At 33.4% G+C, this 22,335-nt stretch overlaps 2 protein-coding genes across 9 annotated transcripts; one reads left to right on the top strand and one right to left on the bottom strand.

The window, feature by feature from the left end:
* Positions 1–1,867: 1,867 nt before the first annotated feature.
* Positions 1,868–11,575, bottom strand: LOC141461588 (E3 ubiquitin-protein ligase SIAH1-like). 7 transcript variants are annotated; one of them, XR_012462977.1, is made up of 8 exons: positions 11,354–11,575; positions 8,086–8,481; positions 6,342–6,581; positions 5,779–5,971; positions 4,241–4,414; positions 3,901–4,128; positions 2,148–2,182; positions 1,868–2,056 (listed from the first exon to the last, which is right to left on the bottom strand). XR_012462977.1 is itself a non-coding variant. In XM_074142716.1 (7 exons), exons 2-5 carry the CDS (start codon positions 8,456–8,458, stop codon positions 4,237–4,239), a joined length of 984 nt encoding a protein of 327 aa, XP_073998817.1. In that variant the 5' UTR covers positions 8,459–8,481; positions 11,354–11,574; the 3' UTR covers positions 1,868–2,056; positions 2,148–2,182. The 7 variants fall into 7 exon arrangements, 4 of the variants coding, with proteins under 4 accessions (XP_073998817.1, XP_073998814.1, XP_073998815.1 ...); XM_074142716.1 differs by lacking the exon at positions 3,901–4,128 and having other exon boundaries at positions 4,237–4,414; positions 11,354–11,574; XM_074142713.1 differs by lacking the exon at positions 3,901–4,128 and having other exon boundaries at positions 11,354–11,574.
* Positions 11,576–12,052: 477 nt separating this feature from the next.
* On the top strand, positions 12,053–20,478 carry LOC141462027 (MTOR-associated protein MEAK7-like). 2 transcript variants are annotated; one of them, XM_074143594.1, is made up of 8 exons: positions 12,053–12,230; positions 14,165–14,374; positions 15,276–15,422; positions 16,950–17,078; positions 17,408–17,657; positions 18,259–18,377; positions 19,173–19,355; positions 20,263–20,478. In XM_074143594.1, exons 1-8 carry the CDS (start codon positions 12,183–12,185, stop codon positions 20,377–20,379), a joined length of 1,203 nt encoding a protein of 400 aa, XP_073999695.1. In that variant the 5' UTR covers positions 12,053–12,182; the 3' UTR covers positions 20,380–20,478. The 2 variants fall into 2 exon arrangements, with proteins under 2 accessions (XP_073999695.1, XP_073999694.1); XM_074143593.1 differs by lacking the exon at positions 12,053–12,230 and adding an exon at positions 12,754–13,028.
* The last annotated feature ends 1,857 nt before the right edge of the window (positions 20,479–22,335 follow it).

The following is a 22,335-nucleotide window of genomic DNA, read 5'->3' as shown; positions in this document are numbered from 1 at the left end:
TGTAAAAGTTGAACGTAAGTTTGAATAAGATTAGATTATTTGGGGTTTCCTCAGGGGATCTCTTAGGATACCCTCTACTAAACGCAACACTCCAGTCTCGTCAATTTGACTGCAATCAAGTATCTGAAGATGGACTCCTGAGGAAGCTTGAAATTATTCTTCTCCTGAGTACCGAAAACTTTCAGCCAAACAAACCCTTCACACTGTTGAGGGAATAGTAAAGTAATCGCCTATATTTTCAGGCGGGGCTTAATGTCCAAGTACCAATTAGGTATCGTGGACGGAGGCGGAAGCACATACTTTACTATAAACATTTTTCTTCTAACAAATAAAAGGGTGTAGTGTCATTTTACTATCTTTCTGTCAAACCTACATAACAAATCCGGTAACAAGCCTATGCGATGCATAGTTTACTTAAATGCAGTGGCCCATTAAGAAGCCTACGATCTTCCGATGGCTCTTTTTGGAGTAATACCGTGGAAAATTACGCGAGTGGCTAACTTTTTCACTGTCTCTGGCTTGAGAATTTCATTTCCGTCTACGCTTTGTTCGCTGCACTTCCGAGGCATTATGCTACGCCGTAAATGGCACAGATCCTTTTGAGGGTTCCCTTGGTACGAGGTAGGCTGCTGTCATAAACAATGTTTTCATGAATCCTTAAGGTAGATGTTAAAAACATAAAAAAAACCATTGCACTTACAAAAATTTATTCCAAAATGTATTTGTGAAGTCAATTTCTCAGGCTAGGCAGTAGGTGAGCTTCATAGGGTCAAATTATTTTTCACTATAATAAAATGACAAAAATTATTATTTATAAAGGAAATCCATTTCCCTAGTAGCAAAAATTTCCATATTTTTTCCAAGATATTGGGATCTTATTCCATATACAATATATACATATATATATGTATATATACATATATAACGCCATTTGGAAGGATTTTTTAGGGGAGCTTATCTTCTTGCAGCCCAATAAATTGCGGGGATCTTCTCCAAGTCTTTCAGGGTGCGCTTTTAGGCACTCAAACCTTTCTTTTTATTTCGTTGCAAACAGTTTATTTCGATGGCCCCAGTAGGATGGGATAAGTGACTGCCTTGTTTAGTCAGATGGTCGCCCCGCCCCTTTCATTACTTTATGGAGGTGCCATAATGGCTGAGGTCTTTGAGAACTATTATTTATCTTCTTAGATAATGATCTCTTGGATCATTTTTCAAACCTGTTGATTAATGTTGGAGTGCGAGCAGAGTGCCTGGAGGGTAAAGTTGATCGCCTTCAAGCTGATGATTCCTACTGGATTCCGCAAGTTGTAATCTATCTTGGAAACTGAACGATCACTAATACCGGCAATGTAGTCTGAATGCAAATATGATGCAAACTGATGTGAAAATAGGTAACTTTTCTTCTCTAAGTCAACGTTCACACGCTTCGATCTCAAAAAGTGGAAGGAATTAGAAATGAGAGGCAGATTTTTACTTCTACTTCAGTGATAACAACCACATTATACGAAAGAATGAAAAGCAGGAGCAAAGTATTATTAACTATAAACCTAACAATTAAAATCTGTTTCATAAGATTAATATTAATAATTTTATTGGATTAGAAGCATATAATGAATTCCTTTGTGCCACAGAAAGAAAAGGTGGATGCCGATCCATTAGTGTTAAGGAAGCACTCGCTACTTGCCAGGCCATGGTTGGTCAAATTTGTGACTATAATTCTGTTTGCTGAAATTCGGAAGAAAATTTGTTTCTTTTGAAAATTTGAAAATTGAGAATGTCTTGTGAAGTTCACGTCAGATTTTTTTAAATTTTCTTTTGTCAACGTTATAGCTTAGACACAGGAAGGCGTTTACACATCACTCTCATCAACATTTAAAAGTATCTTTAATTTTACGTCTTAATATGACGTCTTATTTATACAAAATTCAGTAAATTTTTACAAATGGAAAAAGTAATAACAAATATAAATAAGAAAATGATCAATAAATTTTCATTCACAAAATATACTATACTTTTAAAAACGTTTATTAAGCATTTATATTTTTTCTCCAACAATCTGGAAAACAATGCAAAAAAAAAAATTGTCCGTAAGAAAAAAACAATTTTTTTTCTAGTTTTCTTAAAGTGATCAATATTTATAATATAACCTTATTACGATTCTCTCATTTTGTCAGTCTCACGCCTGAAATGAAAAAAAATGTATCATTAGTTTCATTAGATAAGTTAATTTCATTAGTTTCAGCATCATATTACTAAATTATTCCTCAAAAACGCAAATTTTGCCCTCTCCCCCAAGATATATTGTTATTTGACGTATTAAAACATAATAATAATCTGGAGAGAGCATAATTGGAGTAAGTCAAAAGTAATTTGTCAAACGACTAATTATAAGACTAAATCTTGAAGTGATTGATGACTAATGGAAAAGAATTTATTTACAACTGAGATCATTGGAGCGGTTTATTTTCAGTGTAGTCTCGGCCTCCAGCCTACAGACAACACGAACACCACAGAATAATAAACTGTTACAAGCTCCGAGGATGAGGAACTCCAAGGGCAGGCAACTGGACTTAAACCCTAGATCCCTCAGGAGTCTAATACACAAAACCACTCAGTTAATCCATTAATCTATTTCCTCCTTATAATACTCGTATTATTAATTTTATTGTAGTTATTTTAACCATATTTTTTATTTATTTTATTTTTTATTTTTTTGTCTGCGGATAATTATCTCCAACCCACTGAACAAATAATTACACTTATAGAACTTCCGTATGTTCTACAAGCATACAGTAATGTAGTTGCTGAGGCTGAGACCACCGACTTTCGCGCTTCCTCTATCAGCCATGAATTTAAATCTCGTTTGTGCTCATTCTTAACTTCTTCTTAGGCCCAGCGCTATTAGGCGAAATAGCAACGGGATTTTTTTAATTACATCTAGCTGTTCCACATCTTTCAGTTCTAATGCTACGCATCTTTACGGCTAAAGTTTTGCAGATTTGGTCATGGAAACAAAGGGAATCACTCAATGTGCATTTTGCATGGGTATTTAACTAACGATGTTCGGCTTGTGCGTGACTGCTCTCTGTCAGCGAACATGCGCCAGTAAAATCTGCTCCCGCCCTTTTCTTCTATGGTTTCGGAAAATACTATAAAATGGGACTCCTCTCCTTAAGACGAGTTGTCGTATCTGATAACTTCCGACAAATTCAGAGCGTTTTTATGAATTTACTATCTGTTCAGTGCAATTTGAACCCTAGATTAAAACTTATAACAATTTTTTTTCTTGACATGTGTCAGATTCGCAATGGTCAAACAACCCCAATCCTTTATTTTATACGGTCACACAAGCTATGTTAAATAGTATGTGAAATAGAAACTAAATATTAAATTGTTAGGATCTTTGCCTATGTATACCGTCTCTAACATGTTTCTTCTTTTAATATAATTAATTAAAGAACAAACACAAATGACTTAAACCAATCATACAAAAACATTAAACAGTCAGCACTTGCTTCCAGCGATTTTTTGTTTTTTTCCTGTATTCACATAAACATCGCTTTAGGAAAACCAAAATAACTATGTATTCCTAGTGAACACTCCTTACCAAAACTTAAACTTAGAAGTTCAATACAAGAGTTGATTACACGACAAAAAGTATACATATCAGCAAGAAGCCAACATTTCAATCATACTTCAGCTCGTAATTTCAGCCATTTACATACGTTCGTAAAAGCTTATGTTTTACTCAAATTTTAAAACAATTATATTATTTAAGTGATTTTACTGCATTAAGTTGTTATTAATACTGTTAAGAATTTATTAAATGTCACAGACCCTCACGCTGGCCATTTCATTCATAACCATTTTTTTGTTAAAATAATGATGAAATATAATTACCTAATTTTTTTTTGTTATTCGTCCGAACTTCAGCTATAATATTTCTAATTGACCGGTAAGTTCTATGCTTAAAGAGTAGAAAATGACACTAACATTCAGAAAAACGCTACAGTCAGCAGGCTTTAGGGTGAACTCTGCCATCAGATCTCATTAATACGTCGTCGAGTTGTAACTATTACTTATTAAACCTGAGCTTTCCGCTATTTTTTTGTTTCTCTGCTGTCCGCTCTTAATACATTTCCGCCATACACCAAACAAATTTTATAATAGATCCTTGTATTCATATGAATGTGTATAAAAATTATTATATTAGTGAGAAAGAAAAATGTTACCCACTTACACCATTGAAATCGTTACATTGATTCCTAGGTTACCATTATCTTCAAAAAGCTGAACAATCGATGTATCAAACACTAGACAATCTGATGATAAAATAGCAGATGCAATTCCTTCGTGAATACTCCTTGGAGTAGCCTCCCAAGTTAAACGCCTTCTATGACCATTCAGTTCCAATCTGGAAAAATGGAAAACAAATGTAAGAATGAAATATGAATACAAAATTATTTGGCCAATGAAAATTGAAATAAAAACTTCTAACTGCAGGTCCGAATAAATTATTTCGGAAAAATGCAGTAAATATATTACTATTTTCATTTTATTTTTTTTTATCCTACATTATCTAGATACCTATCTCACACCTACATCCTTAATGCCTCCAGCTCCTGGTCTTCTCAATGATTCTCTTCCATAATCTGATAATGAACTGCTTTAATCTTATATTGGAGGGCGAAGGAATTTACATAACTTGTGGTTCGCAAGTCAACTCATCCTACAATATTTCTCAGAAGAAAAAAAGGATTATGGCTGCCTGTGAAGAGCATCCCGATATTTAAAAATATATTGCCAGTTAAATTTTCATTAAGTTTTGCTGAGAATTTATGTTGATGCTACCTGCATCAAAGTCGCAATATATTCGGCATGAGTAAAGAAAACTTATTTCTAAGAAATTTTTAGAAGGGTTCTGCAAGTTTTACCTGCCTCTAAAAAGTACACCATAGTAGAGAATTATATGTGGTTTTACTACCACCTGTGTATTAATTCAAGAATTCTATACTTTGTTGAAATTCGGAATTTGATGAAAGTTACTTGCCCGGAATTACGGATTCCCGGAACGATTCCCCCCCCCCCATGCACGGCCACTACTCAGTTAAAACCTTGACTTGATTAATTTGAAATTGTTTTAATGAAAACGAATCCTAATATTTCATCGTTGGCACGTTATACTTCCGTCAAAAAGACAGTTTTATTATAGAAAATCTACATTAAAAATAACTTACATTAAAAATTAAATGTTTTTTTTTTTTAGAGGAAGGATAGTAGAAATATTCATAAAATTACAGACGCAAACTGCTCTTTTTTTGTAATAAGTAATTAATTGAATTTTACAAATATGATGTGAAAAATTTAAACTTTAATCAGAGTAAACACACGATTTCAATCAAAATATGATACAAAGGAAAAACTGAAGTAAAGAAAGAGGTCTGTTAGAAAGAATGGCATTAGGGCGTTACTGTCTCTCTCTCACACTTCCCTCCGGCATCTGGATTCGATGGTGAAAGTTAAGAAGAAGAGACAAAATACTCAACAGAACTCCTCTACTCCTGAACAACCGGAAGAATAAGAAAAGATCCATTCGAGCTCGACTGACTCCTAAATATTGGACTGTGCTAGCGCTAATGCCAAAGATGTCGATGCACCTCCACCAAAAAAATTAATAATTAATGAAAAACATTTTCCAAGAATGTATGAATAAATATAAAAAACAATCACATTGGACGATATCATCACAAGAAGTTTTGCACATTTCAAAATAAATACCTATAAGCAAATACTTCTGCCTGCTTTCGAGATCCGATAAGTTGGACAATTGCGAAGAATTGTTGATGCCCAGCATATTTTTCTTGCTTTTCCAATACTAGCATAAAATTATGTCCAAAACAGGACTGCATCATAACCCAATCGACAGCACCCGGCAAGTTAATATCAGTGACAAGAAACACTATGTCCTCGCCTGAAATAAAGTAAACACAATTTATTTCTTGCAAAAAATAATAATAAAGATAATAATTTTATTATTAACTGTAATAATTATACAATGATTATAATAGTAATTTGGCATCAAAAACTGGACAATTTTTTTTTCACAAACAAGAATAAGCTTATTTTCGAATAATACGTAAAATATATTATAACTTTTGTCATTTTGATGTGAACAAGATTTTTTTTTTATGTAAGAAAAAAATAACTATTGACCCTTGTAAACACTTATTTATTTTCCATAATAATAAAAGAAGAAATTCAACGTTGACTATAAATCTACTCGACATAACTACTGTATATAGTGTGATATTTAAATAATTAATATTTTCCAAAATGCTTACCCTGTAATGTAGTTATTGACTTGTGTGAGATCAAGAGATGAGGCATAACTTGATCAAGACTACCTTGCCATTTGCATGAAGCGCCAGGACAAGGACAAGAATATGGTCTATATTCACATAGCTCTTCATGATCTGCTTTTTCTGTATGAAGAAGAGACATAGAACATCCAGACGTTGAATACTTGCAGAGAAACATCACAGTGCTTGCAACTTTTTCCATCGCTAAGTTGCGTATATTTCCTGCCAAAGAAAAAATTTGGAGGAATTAAATTAAAAACCTAAAATTACAGAAAACCATCAATTTTTATGAAGCATGGAAGCTGGCTGAGAATAATTAGATAATATTTAGAATAATAATAATAATATGTCAGGGAAGGGATTAGCTATGAGGTTAGCATACTGGACTCCCACGCGGAGGTCCCGGGTTCGAATCCAGCAGCTGACCCTTAGATTTTCTCTTCCTAGGAGCTTCTTACAGCTCACTGTCCGGTGATGGACAGTGTTGTCTGTAACGAGAGAACACTGTCCGGAGGCCGGCAGTGCACTGGAAAAAGCTCCGGGCGCTAATAACCTCAGCTGTTGATGCGCAAAAAAAAAAAAAAAAAAAAAAATATGTCGATGCGCCGGAAAAAAATAATAATTGAATTAGATGAACTAGTTGGAACTGGCCCTTCTTAATAATAATAAAAATAGCTTTTATCACCAAAATGTTTTGTTCCCTACAACTTTTGTGAATATCAATTCATTTACTTATAACATAAAATTAATATAAAAATATGTTATTAAATTAAATAAAAACATGAAAAATCTTTTTTAAAATAAAGTACAATTAAATTAAAATCAGAATAAAATTAAATAACTAAAATTCATATCTTCTTTTTAGATCAATGATTGGCAACTAGGCCCACCTTTGGGTAATTCTATCTAGATCAATAAATTATTAATTATTATAGAAGTGCACGGCTCAAGTGGAAGATTAATTATACTCGGTGTTTACCCAGAATCAAAACAGTCAAACTACTAAAACATTTTTGAAAAATCTGGAATTTTTGAGTGACTTCAATTCCCAGTGGCGATAAATTGGAATGTTTCTGTGGTGGTTCTATCAAATAAAAAATTAAAAGAAAAAATTTGAAGGAGTTGCTAAAGTAAAAGCAGAGTGAAATGAGTAAATATTAACTTGGTCAACTACTATTTACTTATTTTTTATTGTACACGTACCAAACTTCCAACAAGGTAACGCACAATTTTACAAAGCGAGTTTAATCATTAGAAAATTAAAGAATTAGACGAAATTGAGAGGTCATCTCATCTAACATACAACCCCGATATGTGGTAGATCTGGTTGGTTCCTTAAGCCCTTTCGAGAAAGAAACCTAAGGCCCTCAGCCCGCTAGTCACCGTGGATCTCTCAGTAACCCGGTATCCCAATACTGGTCTACTCTTCCTGCTCTTAAAGTGTAGCTACGCTTTACTCTGTAACATCCAACAAACCATCTTTAATATCCGGCAAGGAGAAAATCTGTATGACTGTCTGAAAGTCTATCAGTAGAACCACTTTCTTCTCAGATATAGTTACTCAAAAAGTCAATGAGAAAATTTATGGAGTACACGCTCCGTCGCAATTATCACGATTTAAAACGTGATGAGCAATATTCTCAATGTCATTTTAACCTATTTTATATATGCAGGTATAAAACAATGAATTGTCAAAAAAACAAAAAATTTGCAAATGCTAACTTACCTAAAGGTCCTCTGCACGTAGGACAACAAGACAGTTTAGGCCGGCAGTTAGAGCAAACCAAGTGCCCACTTTGACACTGAAGTATTGGCGGTAAGACGTAATCAAAACAAACAGGACATTCGAATAAGGAAGCTAAGTCTGCAGTAACCGGAAGAGGCAGTCCTCCTACTGCAGCTCCTCCGCCCCCGCTTCCGGTGCCACTATTAGTGCTCGCGCTTCCAACTCCAGATGTAGAAGCGCCTCCACCGTTGGTTCCACTAGTAGTTATAGTTGTTACAACTATATTTCCAACGCCACTGTTGCCTCCACTAGTAGTTCCTGCGCCACCAGGGCGTCTTTTTCCAATATTTCCTTTTGCACCTTGTGATGCCATGATTGACTGCGAACGAGTAGTCACTGAAACAAAAAAACAATGGAAGTTTTATTAATGTACATTATGCATATAAGCCTAACCACGTTGAATTGGCAAAAATGTAACCATTTGTAATATATACAATAACGATATATCTCACTAGCTTTGTTCCCATTTTTACTCAAGAATTAACCGTCAAATTTCTTCAAATTTTGTACTTCAATGTGCCAGCTTTTTTTAAATTATGATTATTATTTCAACAGATGGCACAAACAAGGCAGCACCATCATATCCAAAAACTTTTGAAGCATTGGAAAGATAGTGTGTACACCTCCAAGCTAAAAGGTTTATAAAAGGGATATGGCAGAGCGATTTGATGTTCCTTCTTCACTCGAATAGAAGGCAATTAAGAGTTTAGGTAGATGACCTGGGGCACTCTTGGGTGGCAAGATAATAACACAAGACAAGCAAGGCAGTCCGTCCTGGGTGCCAGGAATGTGCTGAGGTGATAGGGGCAACTGCATATATCAATCAAATAAATAGTGCTCATTTCGCCAGTACTAGGTATAGGCTGGAAACATAGTGGAGCGGCGAGCAAAGCGGCGAAAACAAACACAAGTTAACATATGGGACGGCGCATAGCAGGGAACAAAGTGAAATTAGAGCAACGCTACCAAGAGGGAGTAGAGCAATGCGTTGTGACATATTTTATTTCTTCGCTCTCAACGCGCTCAATTTTCAAGGTTAAAATGGATATTGCTGCATTTATTGGTGTAGTTTTTTTAAAGAAACCTTTGTGGGACCAAAAGGATCCTCTACATTACAACCGATTTGTGTTGGATAAAAAATGGGACAGGATTAATGGGGTTAACATTAAAATTCGTCCTTTTCTTGATTAACATGCCATGCACAATGGTTAGCATGTAATTAAATGTTGAAATAGACATTCACGAAAGAAACTTGCCAGGTTGTTCCCGAAGTTGTTGGTACAAGTGATGGAATTCACCATGTTCATGTCCTGTCCTGTTTATATCATGAACACTACAGCTCCTGCTTCTAAGCTGCTATAAATACCAAACTTTCAAGGAAGAATTTTCGTATAGAAATAATTCCTCCATCATGTCTCGTCGAAAGGAGAAACGCGACTAAACTTGTCACTATGTGCATGCGACTCTTTGCTCACTGCTCGTCGGTCTCTTTGAATTGAAGCAACTATCATCGCCGCTTTGCTCGGCGCTCCGCTATGTTTACAGCCATAGTCAATTCATAAGTGTCCATCTTCAATGTGATACTTGGAAGAGTCGGAGCTCGAGGATACCTTACGATATTACAAGCAGAGCGGGAGGTTTACTTCTGGAGAACGGTTCTTAAGATGTTATTTTGTGGAGAGGAGATGGGTGTCAAGAGCCGCATTGAGCCTAGGTCCCGCATCTTCAGGTATCCCTAGAGTAACAGACTTTCAACTATATTCAGAAGTTGAATTTAAAAACAGTATCCTTTTTACTGTTGCTTATAAGACTACACAAAAAGTTTTTACTTTAAAAAAGTAAAAATAAAAATCTGTAAAAGAAAATAGATTACAATAGCCTAGTTATGGGATAATGAATGCAGTTTTATCCAATTTAAACTTAATATTGTACGGAATGTAATAGGCCGGCACTTAAGTTGTTTTGTTTAATCAGCAAAAACAGAGAAGCACATCACCGAGCCTCTCTTCATAACCGTAAAGCATTATTAAACTCCTTTCATTGTTGGAAGTTTAATGCCTACAATTTAACGCCTTTTGAGTGGTGCTACTTTTTAGCAGATAGTTTATGCAATCAGAATCCTGGGAAGTTCTTGGTGCTTAATTTTTAAGAGTTTAATAGATCTTTTTCATTTAAAGATCATCAATAAGTATTTAAAGAATAAGTATATAGAACTTCAATCATCTTCATTTTTGTTTTTAATTTTAGCCTCATTAGAAGTGATGGGCTTTTCTTTAAGAGAACCTGCTAGGTATTATCTCAATTTTTTACTTTTTCCCAACTTCCTTTTTTTTTTTGTTATTATTTATTTAATGCTTGATCGTATACCGGTCATTCTCTTAATATGATTTTTACATTTATATACAAACAATACTTTACACACACATATATGTATGTACATTGTTGGGTTGAGACAGGTTAGACTGATGTAATAAATTCTGTTTAAGTTGCATCCTCTTGTTGATTAAAAAACTACGGAATTAAAAAAAAATTAACTACGGAAAATATATTTTATCTAGTTTAACCTAAAAATGTAATGTTTTACCTAAATAAAAAAAAAGAACTTTTCTCAAAAGTGTGAAAAATAATAAAAAGCAGAACTATGGTTGTGTGTTGCAAAAACAATCTCTTCATTATTTTTTTTTTTAACTTATTGTATCTCAGGCAATACTAAAATTTTAGCCAACTTAACGTAATTTAGACACATCTACTGATTATTCAAACAAATACATATATTACAGCGTTTAAAAATGATCGACGTACGAATAATTACGATACCCAAGTATTGTGAAAAGTCAAAAATTAAAAATGTAAGGTAGATGTTAAACAAACAAACAAAAAATTAAATCAAGCGAGAACATCCAGCAGCAAGTGCTACACAAAAAATGAAAAACCTTTCAGAAATTGTGACAGGTATTCCTAGTAAGAAAATCATATTATACATAAACTTTTTTTAAAAATTATTAGAATTTAATTTAGAATATAATTCTGAACTATTTCGGTTCACATTATTTATATACTAAATCGAATCATGATTTCATCAATAAACCAACATGACAATTTAAGTAAACTGAAGACTATTGTTTATAACTTCAAGAATGTTTTGAAATACATCCATATTAAAATTGATCATTTTAAGGGGTGCAAAAAACATCATTTCTTAACTTACCCCCAGTTCCCACCGTGAGTGTCCGCCTTGACTTCCCAATGTCGAAAAATAAATCAAAGACTTAGGGTTTGGATCCCGATCACAAGAAACTGTGTAAAATTGTTTATTATATAAATAAAGTAAACTAATAAAATTTAGAAGTAGGTACTGGCACATCACATCGCTCTTAGTTACTTCAACAACACACCCACACTCACATCTACAAGAACGGTCTCTACATCTACCCTACAGTTTATACTTTTTCCAGTAATAATTAAAAAATAACGTATTGTGTAGATGAAAAAACAACCTTGAGAACATCTTCTAATAAAAGCTAACAAAAACAAATAGTAAGTTAATCAAATTTATTTTAAAAACCTTTAACAAAAATGTTTATGCATTAAAGGCACACGGTATTAGACATGTTCCCCCGCCCGAAAAAAAATTGAGGGGCGAAAACTTATTCAGCTTTCTTTTGTTACAATGCTCTTTCTTTAATTTCGGTTACCAGAACATTTTATAAAATTAAAGGAAAATTTTTAAACAAAAGCGTCAAGTCTTTTGTAAGGGGAGCGGTGAGGAAAGCTAAAAATGATGTCGTTCCGGTCAAGTGATCCTCTTTAAACTCTGAATTTCAACAACGTACTTACACAATGTCGTAGGTATGGTAATACCGTACAATTCAGTAGAATATTAGAGGACTGTTGTACCCACCTTTTCCTTATAACTGCCTTAAAATGAATGTTTCTGGAAAAAAGTTACAATATGGAATAGATACAATAGTTAAATGAATTGTTACTTCGAATTTAAAGAAATCAGCTGAAGTAGAGTATGAAAAAATCGCGGAAACATGAAAGAAAAAAAACTTCGGAAAGGCGTTTCTATTTTCTTCAAACACGTTAGTATTAAATTTTACATAAGTAATAAAACCATATGTTACCTGAAATAGCACTTTTAAGGGAAGCCTGCATCGACCGCTTTCCTTAAAGCGCCCTTGAGTCAATTTTTCTGAGAAATTGATAAAAATAAAAGTAATCTTCACATATGCTACAAGTGTGTCATGTTAAATGAAAAAAGAGCCGATATCGTGAAAATCTCAAAATTCGTAAAATTTGCTTAGAAAATAGAACTTTCTTATTCGACTCTCGTGACTTTTTTTAAGGGCGCATCGACTATTGCGGTCAACAGCGCCCTGACCCTTGTTGTATGTTTTGGGGAAAAAAAACTTAGTCTAAATATCAAATTTAAACTTACCGCGATTGTCTATTTTTGAGTTTTGTTGACCCCAAACATACAAACGAATTTATAAAAACCTCTATTTCGTACTCAGGTAACTTCAACGTCTATCTCTTGGGTAAATCGAAAATCTTCACAATTACAATATTTGCCCTTACTATAGAAAGTAAAAAGAATTCGAGATAGGTTAGGCATACAAGGTTTATGTACATTAAAAATCACAACTAACGGCTAATGTTAAAAAGTTGGCTTAAAGTTTAATGTTTCATAAAACCAATTCCATGGATACATTTTGATAATTTTATTTTAAAACCAAACAAAAATGGGAAACAATACTTCAAAAACGGGCAAAACAAAGTCTGCAATTTCAGAATTATCGAAGGAAAAGCTTAACCAGATGGGTCTCTTATTCAAACCAAATAATTGTGAGAAAACTGAGATCACCCAGGATAAGTTAAAAGTATGTACATTTATTAATTGTTAAAACTATATAATTGATCTAGGTTAATTTAGAGGTAGTTAAACAAATCGAACGAAAATTATATTTGTACGCCTTTTATTTATATAAGAACCGATTAGAGTTCATGTTCTACTTACAGGACAAATGAATTTCATGTATTCATATGAAATTCGGTCCTTTGATTCTGATCTTCCAGAATTCTTTAATTCTTTTCATTTTTCTATTTCATGTTCATGTTCATACTAAATGACGATTTGACATTATCACAAACTCTGACCACCCACTTAGTGTTTAGCTATGACGATATTTAGATTTGTTTTTTCGAATCCTTATGTCTGTATATTTTTAATTTGAAGAAATTCCACTTAATAGGTTGGTTAAACATTGTTGTATTTACTAAAAGTCAACCACCAATACTCTTACTTATTGTAGAAATGGTTTCTTTCAAATCGTTATTGACACCCTTTCGACAACATTGACTCACGTGAGATAAAAAAAATATTGCATATTTTTTTGGCCATACCCGATTTGATAAAAGCCCTCCAAATGTCTATAAGGGACGAAGAGAATTGTGGTAATAAAAGAAAAATAATAAAAACAAAAAAGTACCACCGTTTATACAAGTAAAAGTAAGGTCATGCAGGTAGAACGGAATGAAGAAAAAAAATCCACGTTGAGTGTAATGGGATAGTTCACGTCCAGTTTGAATATTTGGGTGTGACGGCAAAGTATATCCAGAAATTTTGACAAAAAAAAAATTAAGTTTGATACTGAATCTATGGTCAACTACCTAATTGTCAACAGAGAAATCAGTAAAGAGGCAAAGTCGCTTATCTTTAAATCTATCTGTGATCCAATCCTGCAAATATGGAATTGAACCTAATGTGTTTAATTCCTTTTAAGAAAGTTGGTAGTACAATCTTCCTTTTTGCGTAGCACTAACATCAGTACCCAGCTCTTAGGCAGCAACCTTACAAACATTTCTATTGTTGGGGAGTCCCATCAAATTGTTGGGAAGTTTGTACAATTACTTGGACTCAAAACAAATCTCTTCATGTACTGAACATTTAAAATGCCAACATAATTAATAATATTTTTGTTTTTAGCATTTTCTTTCTTTCTTTATTTATTTCTAGGGGATATGGCAAAAGTATTTAACCAAAGGATTACTCACATCCATCATAAGCGTCATGTTTGTGAGTAAAACGATGTACATAAGGTTTGAAGACTTTGCTGATTTCTATTGGAAAGCGTGTGAAAATACTAGCGAAAGTGAAGCAGAAATTTTTTTGGAATTAATTAAAACTGTTGAAAGTGAATGTAAGGTGCATGAATACCTAGGCAGAGTTAGTAACCTTTTTTCTTCCTTGAATTTGTTTTGTTGATTTCTTCTTCTAATACAATATTTTTTTAAAACAAACATCAGCCAACTCGTTAATATGAGTTAATTTGTCTACATTTTTTTCATGGGCTGTTCTGTGCCTATTCAAGAATCAAGTCCTTCGCAAATCATACCTTTTATATTTTGTAAGTAAGATGGCTGTGACGGGAGTGAAATCTCATATTTTACTGTTAACATTTTTCCTACTAGTAAAAAGTAGCTACACGTGGGATCTGACCTGGGGATCTGCCACTCACTATTCCACACATCAGCCACTATACCAAACCTAATACCATATTGGTGTGATGACTTCTTTCGAATTTACTAAGAAAATCTCTTTACAAAGTTGATGTGCTTTCACACTTTTTTCTTCGACCCAACCTATTTCTATTGCCTTACCTCAAAATTATTGCAGTAAGTGCTGAGTTCTACTGAGAGAGATATATCTTTATAGAAAACTCTAAAGCTATCCCTTAGAGTCTCAGAAACTGGCCAAACCGTCTGTAATATGCCTTCTTGTATCAGGATGGTTTTAAAATTGGAAAGGTCGATATTTCCAAATAAATAATTCTGGAATAGTGGGGACAAACTCCTACTTACAGTTTGTGGTACATACAAATTTTGGCTTTCCCTACACCGTTTCTGTGTCTTGTAGGCTGGGTAGCTGGGTGGTAGTTTCACCAAAAACGTAGCTGTAGCTCGTTATAGCCTTTTTAACAGTTTGTTTCAATTTTTTAACAAAGATGGTCCATTCAATAAGTGAAGTGTAGATGATTATTTTAGGAGTATAAAAAAGAAGTATTATGTGCATCTGCAATTAAAAAATCTAATCTATTTATCCACTTATTTTATTATTATTATTTTAGGTTGTTACAGAATTTATGAAATCTTATTTTAAAATATGTGCCATTGATGCAGATTCTAATTACAACCGCTGGATAAAATTTGGTTCATGCTCTGATTATACCTCATCTTTAGCAACTTATTTACTGGCAGACTTAAAAGATAAAGAAGTTAGTAGTTTAAATTTGCCAAACAGTAAGTTTTTTGTAAATAATAACAACTTGACCTTTGTTTTTGAAAGCACTCGAGTGATTTATGACAGGAAATATAAAATTCCAACACTGAATAGCGAATTGTTTCAAACAAGCTGCTTGAAAATTTGTACTTTTTATTAATTAATTGTGCATCATATTTTAGTATGACTTACCGATTCCACAGCAGAAGCATGGTGTGGCGAATTCGTTATTCAGAAATGAATATTATGCAGAAGTGTTCTAGGCAATACTAAAACAGAATTATTGCCATACTGTAATTGAATATTTGAATATGAACTATGAAATTTGTATATCAAGAAAATACATCTTCTCTAGGTTGAAGTGAACTCGGCGGCAGTGGACTGTTGACCTTTTATTTAGAACCTGGAAATGTTGTATGGTTTTTAATTATTAAGTCTCTTTGGGCTCGTCTTATTCCCATGTCGGATTGGCATGGGGGTTTGTCTTTTTCTTGAGGTAGCCACAGACAAGTTGGGTTAGTTCTAATTCTTCCCGGACCTATCTTTTCTTTTCTTTCCTTCCTACGTAATGAGGAACCTGTGAAACGTTCGGGTTGAAGAGAAATGAAGAGAAACATTTTTGGGATAGATGTATTCAGCAGGGTGACTGAGGAGATAAGGGCTAATAGCTTGCTATTAATGCCTGTAATTTTGTAAAAATACGGTTCGTGTACGTTTATAATAGTGACGAAATCGTGGATTCTTGTCAATAGTGAGCTGAGCAGATGGAACAGTGCTGGTGTAGCTAGCATCTGTTTACCTAAAACGTTCACTTACATCCTACTCTTCCAACTGGATAATGCACGATTCCATAAATCGTAATTAACACCAGAAAATCCAAGAACTCGATGGAATTAACACTGATCTAACCCTATACGGTCACAGCTCCTTTCCTTCGAATATCGCTCTCCTCCCAAACCAAAGGAAGAGAGGAATCACCATTATATGACGACTATGTTTTCGGGTGGGATTAAACATCCTGCTACCATTTATGTATCGTGCAGGGGAAGGAAGCCCAGATTTTACTGTTAACATTTTACTAATCAATAAAAACTCAGGGACTCGAACTAGGCGTCTCCTAGGCATGGTTATAAGTTTGTACTTTATAGTTTGTAGTTTATCGCATGTTGTCTCACATAATGATATTATATCTTCAAAAAGAGGTTTTTATATCACCAGGTAATACTACAAACTGGTGTTTATGTGGCCACCTTAAACGTCAGTAATGATATGAGGAATCTTATTTTTATCATTTTTTTAACAGAGAACCAAAAAGGTCACTAAAATAGTACATTTGGTTTTTCGGGAATATAAATATTTAAATGCGCTTAGAATGTATTTATGAAAAATGTAAATTTATTTAATACATGAACTTCCTAGACCTAATGAAACGCCAACAGTAGAATTGTCGCAATGTTCAATCATTTATTTAATTTCATTTAATTGAATAGATCTTTTTTCCAGTTCAGTAAACTTGTTCCAGATTGAACTTGAATCGGTTAATTCATGGATTAACAAAAACCCATTGTTCAAAACAATCTCTCACAATGTTTATAAAACAATATTTAATACGATAGCCTTAGAAGAGGAAATTGTTCTTTTTCCAGAATTCGTAAGTAATTCAATTAATACCATTAGTATAATGTAGTGCAATTAGGTCTTTTGCGAATTGAGATTTATTGAACTGAAATGAATGAAGTGAAATGTGGAACTACCATAGTTAATCCAGAATCCCGATGAAATTTTGTCGTACAGCTAACACAGACGTATTTAGAGCATAAGTTGGTTTACTTTTGTAATAACCAACAAAATAAATAATGATACTGCTAAAAACCTATTAAACAATGTTACTTATGATTTCCACTCCTTATTTCATGAATGAAAACATCACAAAATATAAGTTATACATTTCTCAAGACTGTCTCTTGTTGTTTTTTTTAGGTGTCCAAATCGGGTTATACTTCAATATTAAATCTATCAGAACTAATATTCCTTCGATGGAATCTTGGCCAAAAAACAACTCACAAATGGCGACTACTCTTCTGTTTGGATAATGATGGCCAGAGTTGGTCTACATTTTTAAAAGCAATTACAGCACAAGGCCCAACTCTTATCGTTATTCGTGATACGAATGGATATTTATTTGGTGCGTTTGCCTCCGAATCTTGGAATGTTAACCCAAACTTTTATGGTAAGTTCTACCTGAATTTTTAATTTAGGTTTTAGAAAAAAATTAAAAGTAAAATTAACCATTCCCCCCCTCTAAAACAAGTTAAGTATTGCGATCACATCAAATATTCTATTTCAAGTTTTTATCGGAATAACCGTTTTGATGTTCTTTGAGTCCAAAGAAGTGGTTTAAACAAATTGGGCTGTGTGTATGTCTGTCTGTTTGTGGTATGTGGTCAGTATTAAATGTAAGACAATATCAAAAAAATAAAAATCGCAGGACGTTTACAATTTTATATTTAGTTCAGGATCTATTATCAGACTCGGCAGTAAACTTCGTTTAAAAAAGTATTCGGAAATTGTACTTCTATAAATCAATTTTTCCTTTTTAGTTTTTCGGTCGAAACTAGCTCTAAAGTTTGTTCTTAAACTTGGCTTACTACGTTACAATGGGGTTTCGTCCGGTGCCGCAAGGTGATCGTTACCCCACATATATTTTACTACCCTGTACGCATACAGCCTCGACACGAGTCCCCATCTCAGCTTGGATAGGGTTCTTATTTTAAGTTTAATTATAATTAATTTTCCTTTCATTTTCCTGTTAGTGATTTATAAAATTTCAGGAAACGATGACTCATTTTTATTTACTCTGCAGCCTAACATGAATACTTTTGAATCCAGTGGCTTTAATAAAAATTATCAGTATATTAACACAGGACAGTCAACTCTTCCTAATGGATTGGTATGTCTGCTTAATATTCTAAGAAGCTGATAAGTTGCAGGTACAAATCGATCCATTGTTTTAAATTCATTCCTTAATATTTCTACTTAATTTAACTAATAAATGGGTTTCTTTTGTTTAATCAAATAAAATAAAGATCTTGTTAGTTGGTTACAGCCGAAGTGAAAAAAGCTATATTTGAATTTGTATTTAAGTGCAGTAAGAAAAAAACAATCGTTTATACAAAACAGAAATTACTGGGGGTTGCAGGCAGTGCACTGAGCTTCGGTGCCTTAATTTAAAAAAATAATACATTATTATAAACCTTCTCTTTTAATAAATCAATTTCATTATAATTTTTTTTTTTTATAGCTGAATATAGGTCTATAGGCCTTTAAAGTGAAAAAAAGAATAATACATAATTCTGTAGAAAGTTAAAACTTTAATTCAGTTATCCGACACGCTTTTGAACAAGCTTTAAAAACCTTGCTGGGCTTTGGTAGAAATGTATTCAGAGAGATAGAAAGGACATGGAATAAAAAATATAGTAATTAAAATAGTTATTTAGTACTGACTCATATGTTTCAACTCTTTACTTCATGCAGAAAATTTATTTAGTTGTCTTTTCGAATGTAACCATTAGTTATCTTAATTTATTATTATAATTTTAATTATTATTTTTCATTTAAGGCGCGTCAGAGTCTGAGGACGTTGGCGCCCAGATCTTTTTTCAGTGCACTGTCGGCCTCCGAGCAGTGTTTCTTATTATATGTTAATCATTGTTGTATGACTTCTAATTAATTGTTCATTTTTTAGGGAATGGGAGGAGTGCATAATTATTGGGGATTATTCTTAAATGCAAATTTTGGAAGTGGGTTGGTTTCTGAGTCATGCACAACGTATAAGAACTATACTAGATTAGCGCATGACAAAGAATTTACTCTGGATAAGTTGCAAGTTTGGGCTGTAGGTGCTCCTGACCCAACTCCTGAGGAACTTGTAAGTTTTTTAGTATTTCATCTGATAAACAGAATGATTTAGTTAAAGTGAGACAACCTGATTTTTCATTTTGGGCGCCTAATTATGGAATAAATAAATAAAATAAGCCCGATTGAATTCATTGTTGTAAATTTAAAAAAGTTGAATTATATTTAGGTGCTTCATCGTATTAAATGTTTAGTGCACTGAGAACAAATTTCCATTAAATTATTTCATAATAGTATTAAGTAGGAAAAATATGCATATTATACGAGTTTGCGTTGCAATCGCTTTTCGCCACTTCCTATTCCTTAAAATCCTATTTAGGTTTCTATCCTATTTTATTCTATTTTTAAAAAATCTGTTTTTTCTTTGCACCAAAACACTTCCATCGTATAGTTTTAGTTAAGATGTGATTACTTGTTCCTACGAAGTTAAAGCGACTTCATGTGTCAACGCTCATATGTTTCTGGTAAGAATGTAACTCACATAATAATTACGAGTACACATCGTGATGAATAAATCTGGTTGGAGCTTATGGAGACCTTTTAATTTAGTAATAGAGTAAAATAAAATTAATAAAAAGAAGTATTTATTTCAGCTTCTGTCTGTTTTGTGCATTGGTCATATTTTAAAATAGTTAAAATTTTATTTTATACGTAGGGTCCCGCTAAAAGTCTCGATCATGTTTTGCAAGTTTTATTACATTGTGCTCTATGCAGCTGAATTTAACCTCTTATACGGATTTTGGTCTCATTTCTCTCCCTAAATCCCCCCAAAAAACTTGAAATTTTATGAAATATTAGTACTAAACGAAGTGATAAATGGAAGAAATTGATCAAAACGTCTAATATCCGTTTGTTTCTGAGCGTATTTAGACGTGACTGTGTACTTTTCTTATGAAACAGTTATTGAAATCTGCTTACAGGGCGAAAGAACATCTATATTGGATAAGGACCCATCAGCCGCTGCAATCCTAGAGCTGGCGGGTCGTACTCTTCATTCCACTGAGCTTCGCAAGATGAAACCTGTTGACGAAGAATAGTTTTTTAAATTTAAGATTTTAAACATTACCATACTTTTCATTTACCGTCAAAATGGAACATTGTAAAGTTTTTTTAAAAAAGTAGTAATTTACAACTTTTATATTTTTTGTCATATGGTTTGTAAAACCATTAATCCCCATTCATAAAACATACAATTTTTGGAAATGATAATATAAGGATATAATGATAATGATAATATAAAAGGATATAAGATATAATCCACTTTTAATTAAATGAACTCGATAGAAACAACTTTAATATCATTTAATCAACTCACAGTATCAACGATTTTTAATTATACTAAAAAACACAATCAAACTTACAGAATCGCTTTCCACTAAAAGATCATACATAATGTTCGGCTTTGCCTCTTACATAATACTAAGGAAGGTTTAGGCACTAGGTTGCCGAGCGGTTAGACGCGAGACCTGTAAAGCTAATATGTATTGTGGTACTAGGTTCGATTCCCGGTCTTAGGCCTTGGATTTTATTTAATGGTTAATAAAAGAATTTTACAGTAAAGCAAGTTTGCTAGTCGCCTCCGTCCACGACACCTAATTGGTAATTGAATGGAAAGCCGGCCTGAAAAAAATAGGCAATTACTTATTTTAAGGAGGGTTGAATGTATTGCTAACATTCCGAGCATGATGAAAACTCCAAACTGAAAGCACCATTTTACAAATAAGTATATCATTTTTTTAATTACTATTTATTTATTTTTAGCTTTAACTCTTTACTATACAGCTGAGCGATTTCTAATCGTAGATGTTGATAGAAAGAGACAATCAAGAATAAAAGCGGGAAAGAAGCTTTCCTTGATCTGTACACGAGCTGAGAAGGTTAGAAACGAAGAAATTAGAGAAGCTTTTAGCCATGGGAAATGTCAATAGTAAATAGACATAGACACAAATGGGCAGATCACAGATCATGGACTAGCCATGTCTGCTGAGTGTAATATTGACATGTAGAGCTTAGGTAGACTAAAGTTGCTAAACCAAATCTAATTTGATGTAACATAATTCATTTTTCTCAAATTCGGAAATGTAGCAATGGGTTTTATACCCTTCGATATGATGGAGGCGAAGTGGTAAATTGTTCTGAGCAAAGATGACATACCGATTCCTCCAAAACACCCTTGAAAAATCAGCTGCATTTTGTTAAAGTTTGGAAAAAAAAATCGGACCATTTTTGAGAGAATTGCAAAAAACTTAAAATCAAAAGAAAGCCCTCAAACTAAAAGGTTTCTAAAAGGATTCAGGCTGGAAGAAATAATGAATCTTCAAATCTCACAGTAGGATGGAATTAATTTTGCCAGCCGTATTGATTAGTCATTTAGACAAAATAGGAAGCATGGATAGTCCAGCCTAGATGACTTCCTTCATCATTGACATGAAAAAGTTCGTAGATTTGAGGTTGGAGCTATAGAAAGGCGCCTTTGCGACTCATTCACCAGGCGATATCGTTATAGTTGCGCGTAATGCTACGAATCGACAATACAACTGTAACATAGAGGTTAAAGGATTCAAGGAGATAGGTATGATGAAGTTTTTAAATAAATAACTAAAAGAGATTGGGGAGCAGAAACAGACTGAGTGCAAATGCATACATATGTACATATGTCGGTTTTGGATCAAGTAGCTAATAATAATATTAAATATTTGTGAGTAAAAATTTAAAGATGAAGGCCGAATTTATAAAGGGAGTAATGGTATTGTAGCCGCCGAAGTTATTGGCAGACGCCTTTGGGGTAGTACGTTTGGAAGAATTTTTTGGGGGGGAAGAGTTTGTTGTGTCGTTAATAAGAGCCACACAGTTACAGGTGCCGCGCCTTTGGACTCCCGGTAAAAATAGACGAAATTATTTTTTGCCAATCGGTGGGATAATTTTTATAGTTTGAGGCAAAAATTCCATATTGTATTCGAATCTATAAAATGGATAGAATTAAGCCAAAGAGA

This window comes from Rhodnius prolixus, unplaced genomic scaffold (genome assembly GCF_049639745.1).
Source record: "Rhodnius prolixus isolate KJV_2025 unplaced genomic scaffold, Rpr scaffold_12, whole genome shotgun sequence".
In the NCBI taxonomy this organism is placed as follows: Eukaryota; Metazoa; Arthropoda; class Insecta; order Hemiptera; family Reduviidae; genus Rhodnius; species Rhodnius prolixus.
The sequence above is the reverse complement of the archived record's forward strand: the minus strand, read 5'-3'. Positions and strand labels throughout refer to the sequence as shown.

Bases quoted from the DNA above. Each gene is read 5' to 3' on its own strand.
- LOC141461588 (XM_074142713.1), bottom strand. From the start codon at position 8,458: ATGGCATCACAAGGTGCAAAAGGAAATATTGGAAAAAGACGCCCTGGT. The intron at 6,582-8,085 runs GTAAGTTAGCAT...TTTCTTTGGCAG, and splicing joins TACGTGCAGAGGACCTTTAG to GAAATATACGCAACTTAGCG. The intron at 4,415-5,778 runs GTATTTATTTTG...CCATTTTTCCAG, and splicing joins GCAGAAGTATTTGCTTATAG to ATTGGAACTGAATGGTCATA.
- LOC141462027 (XM_074143593.1), top strand. From the start codon at position 12,891: ATGGGAAACAATACTTCAAAAACGGGCAAAACAAAGTCTGCAATTTCA. The intron at 13,029-14,164 runs GTATGTACATTT...ATTTATTTCTAG, and splicing joins TCACCCAGGATAAGTTAAAA to GGGATATGGCAAAAGTATTT. The intron at 17,079-17,407 runs GTAAGTAATTCA...TGTTTTTTTTAG, and splicing joins TTGTTCTTTTTCCAGAATTC to GTGTCCAAATCGGGTTATAC.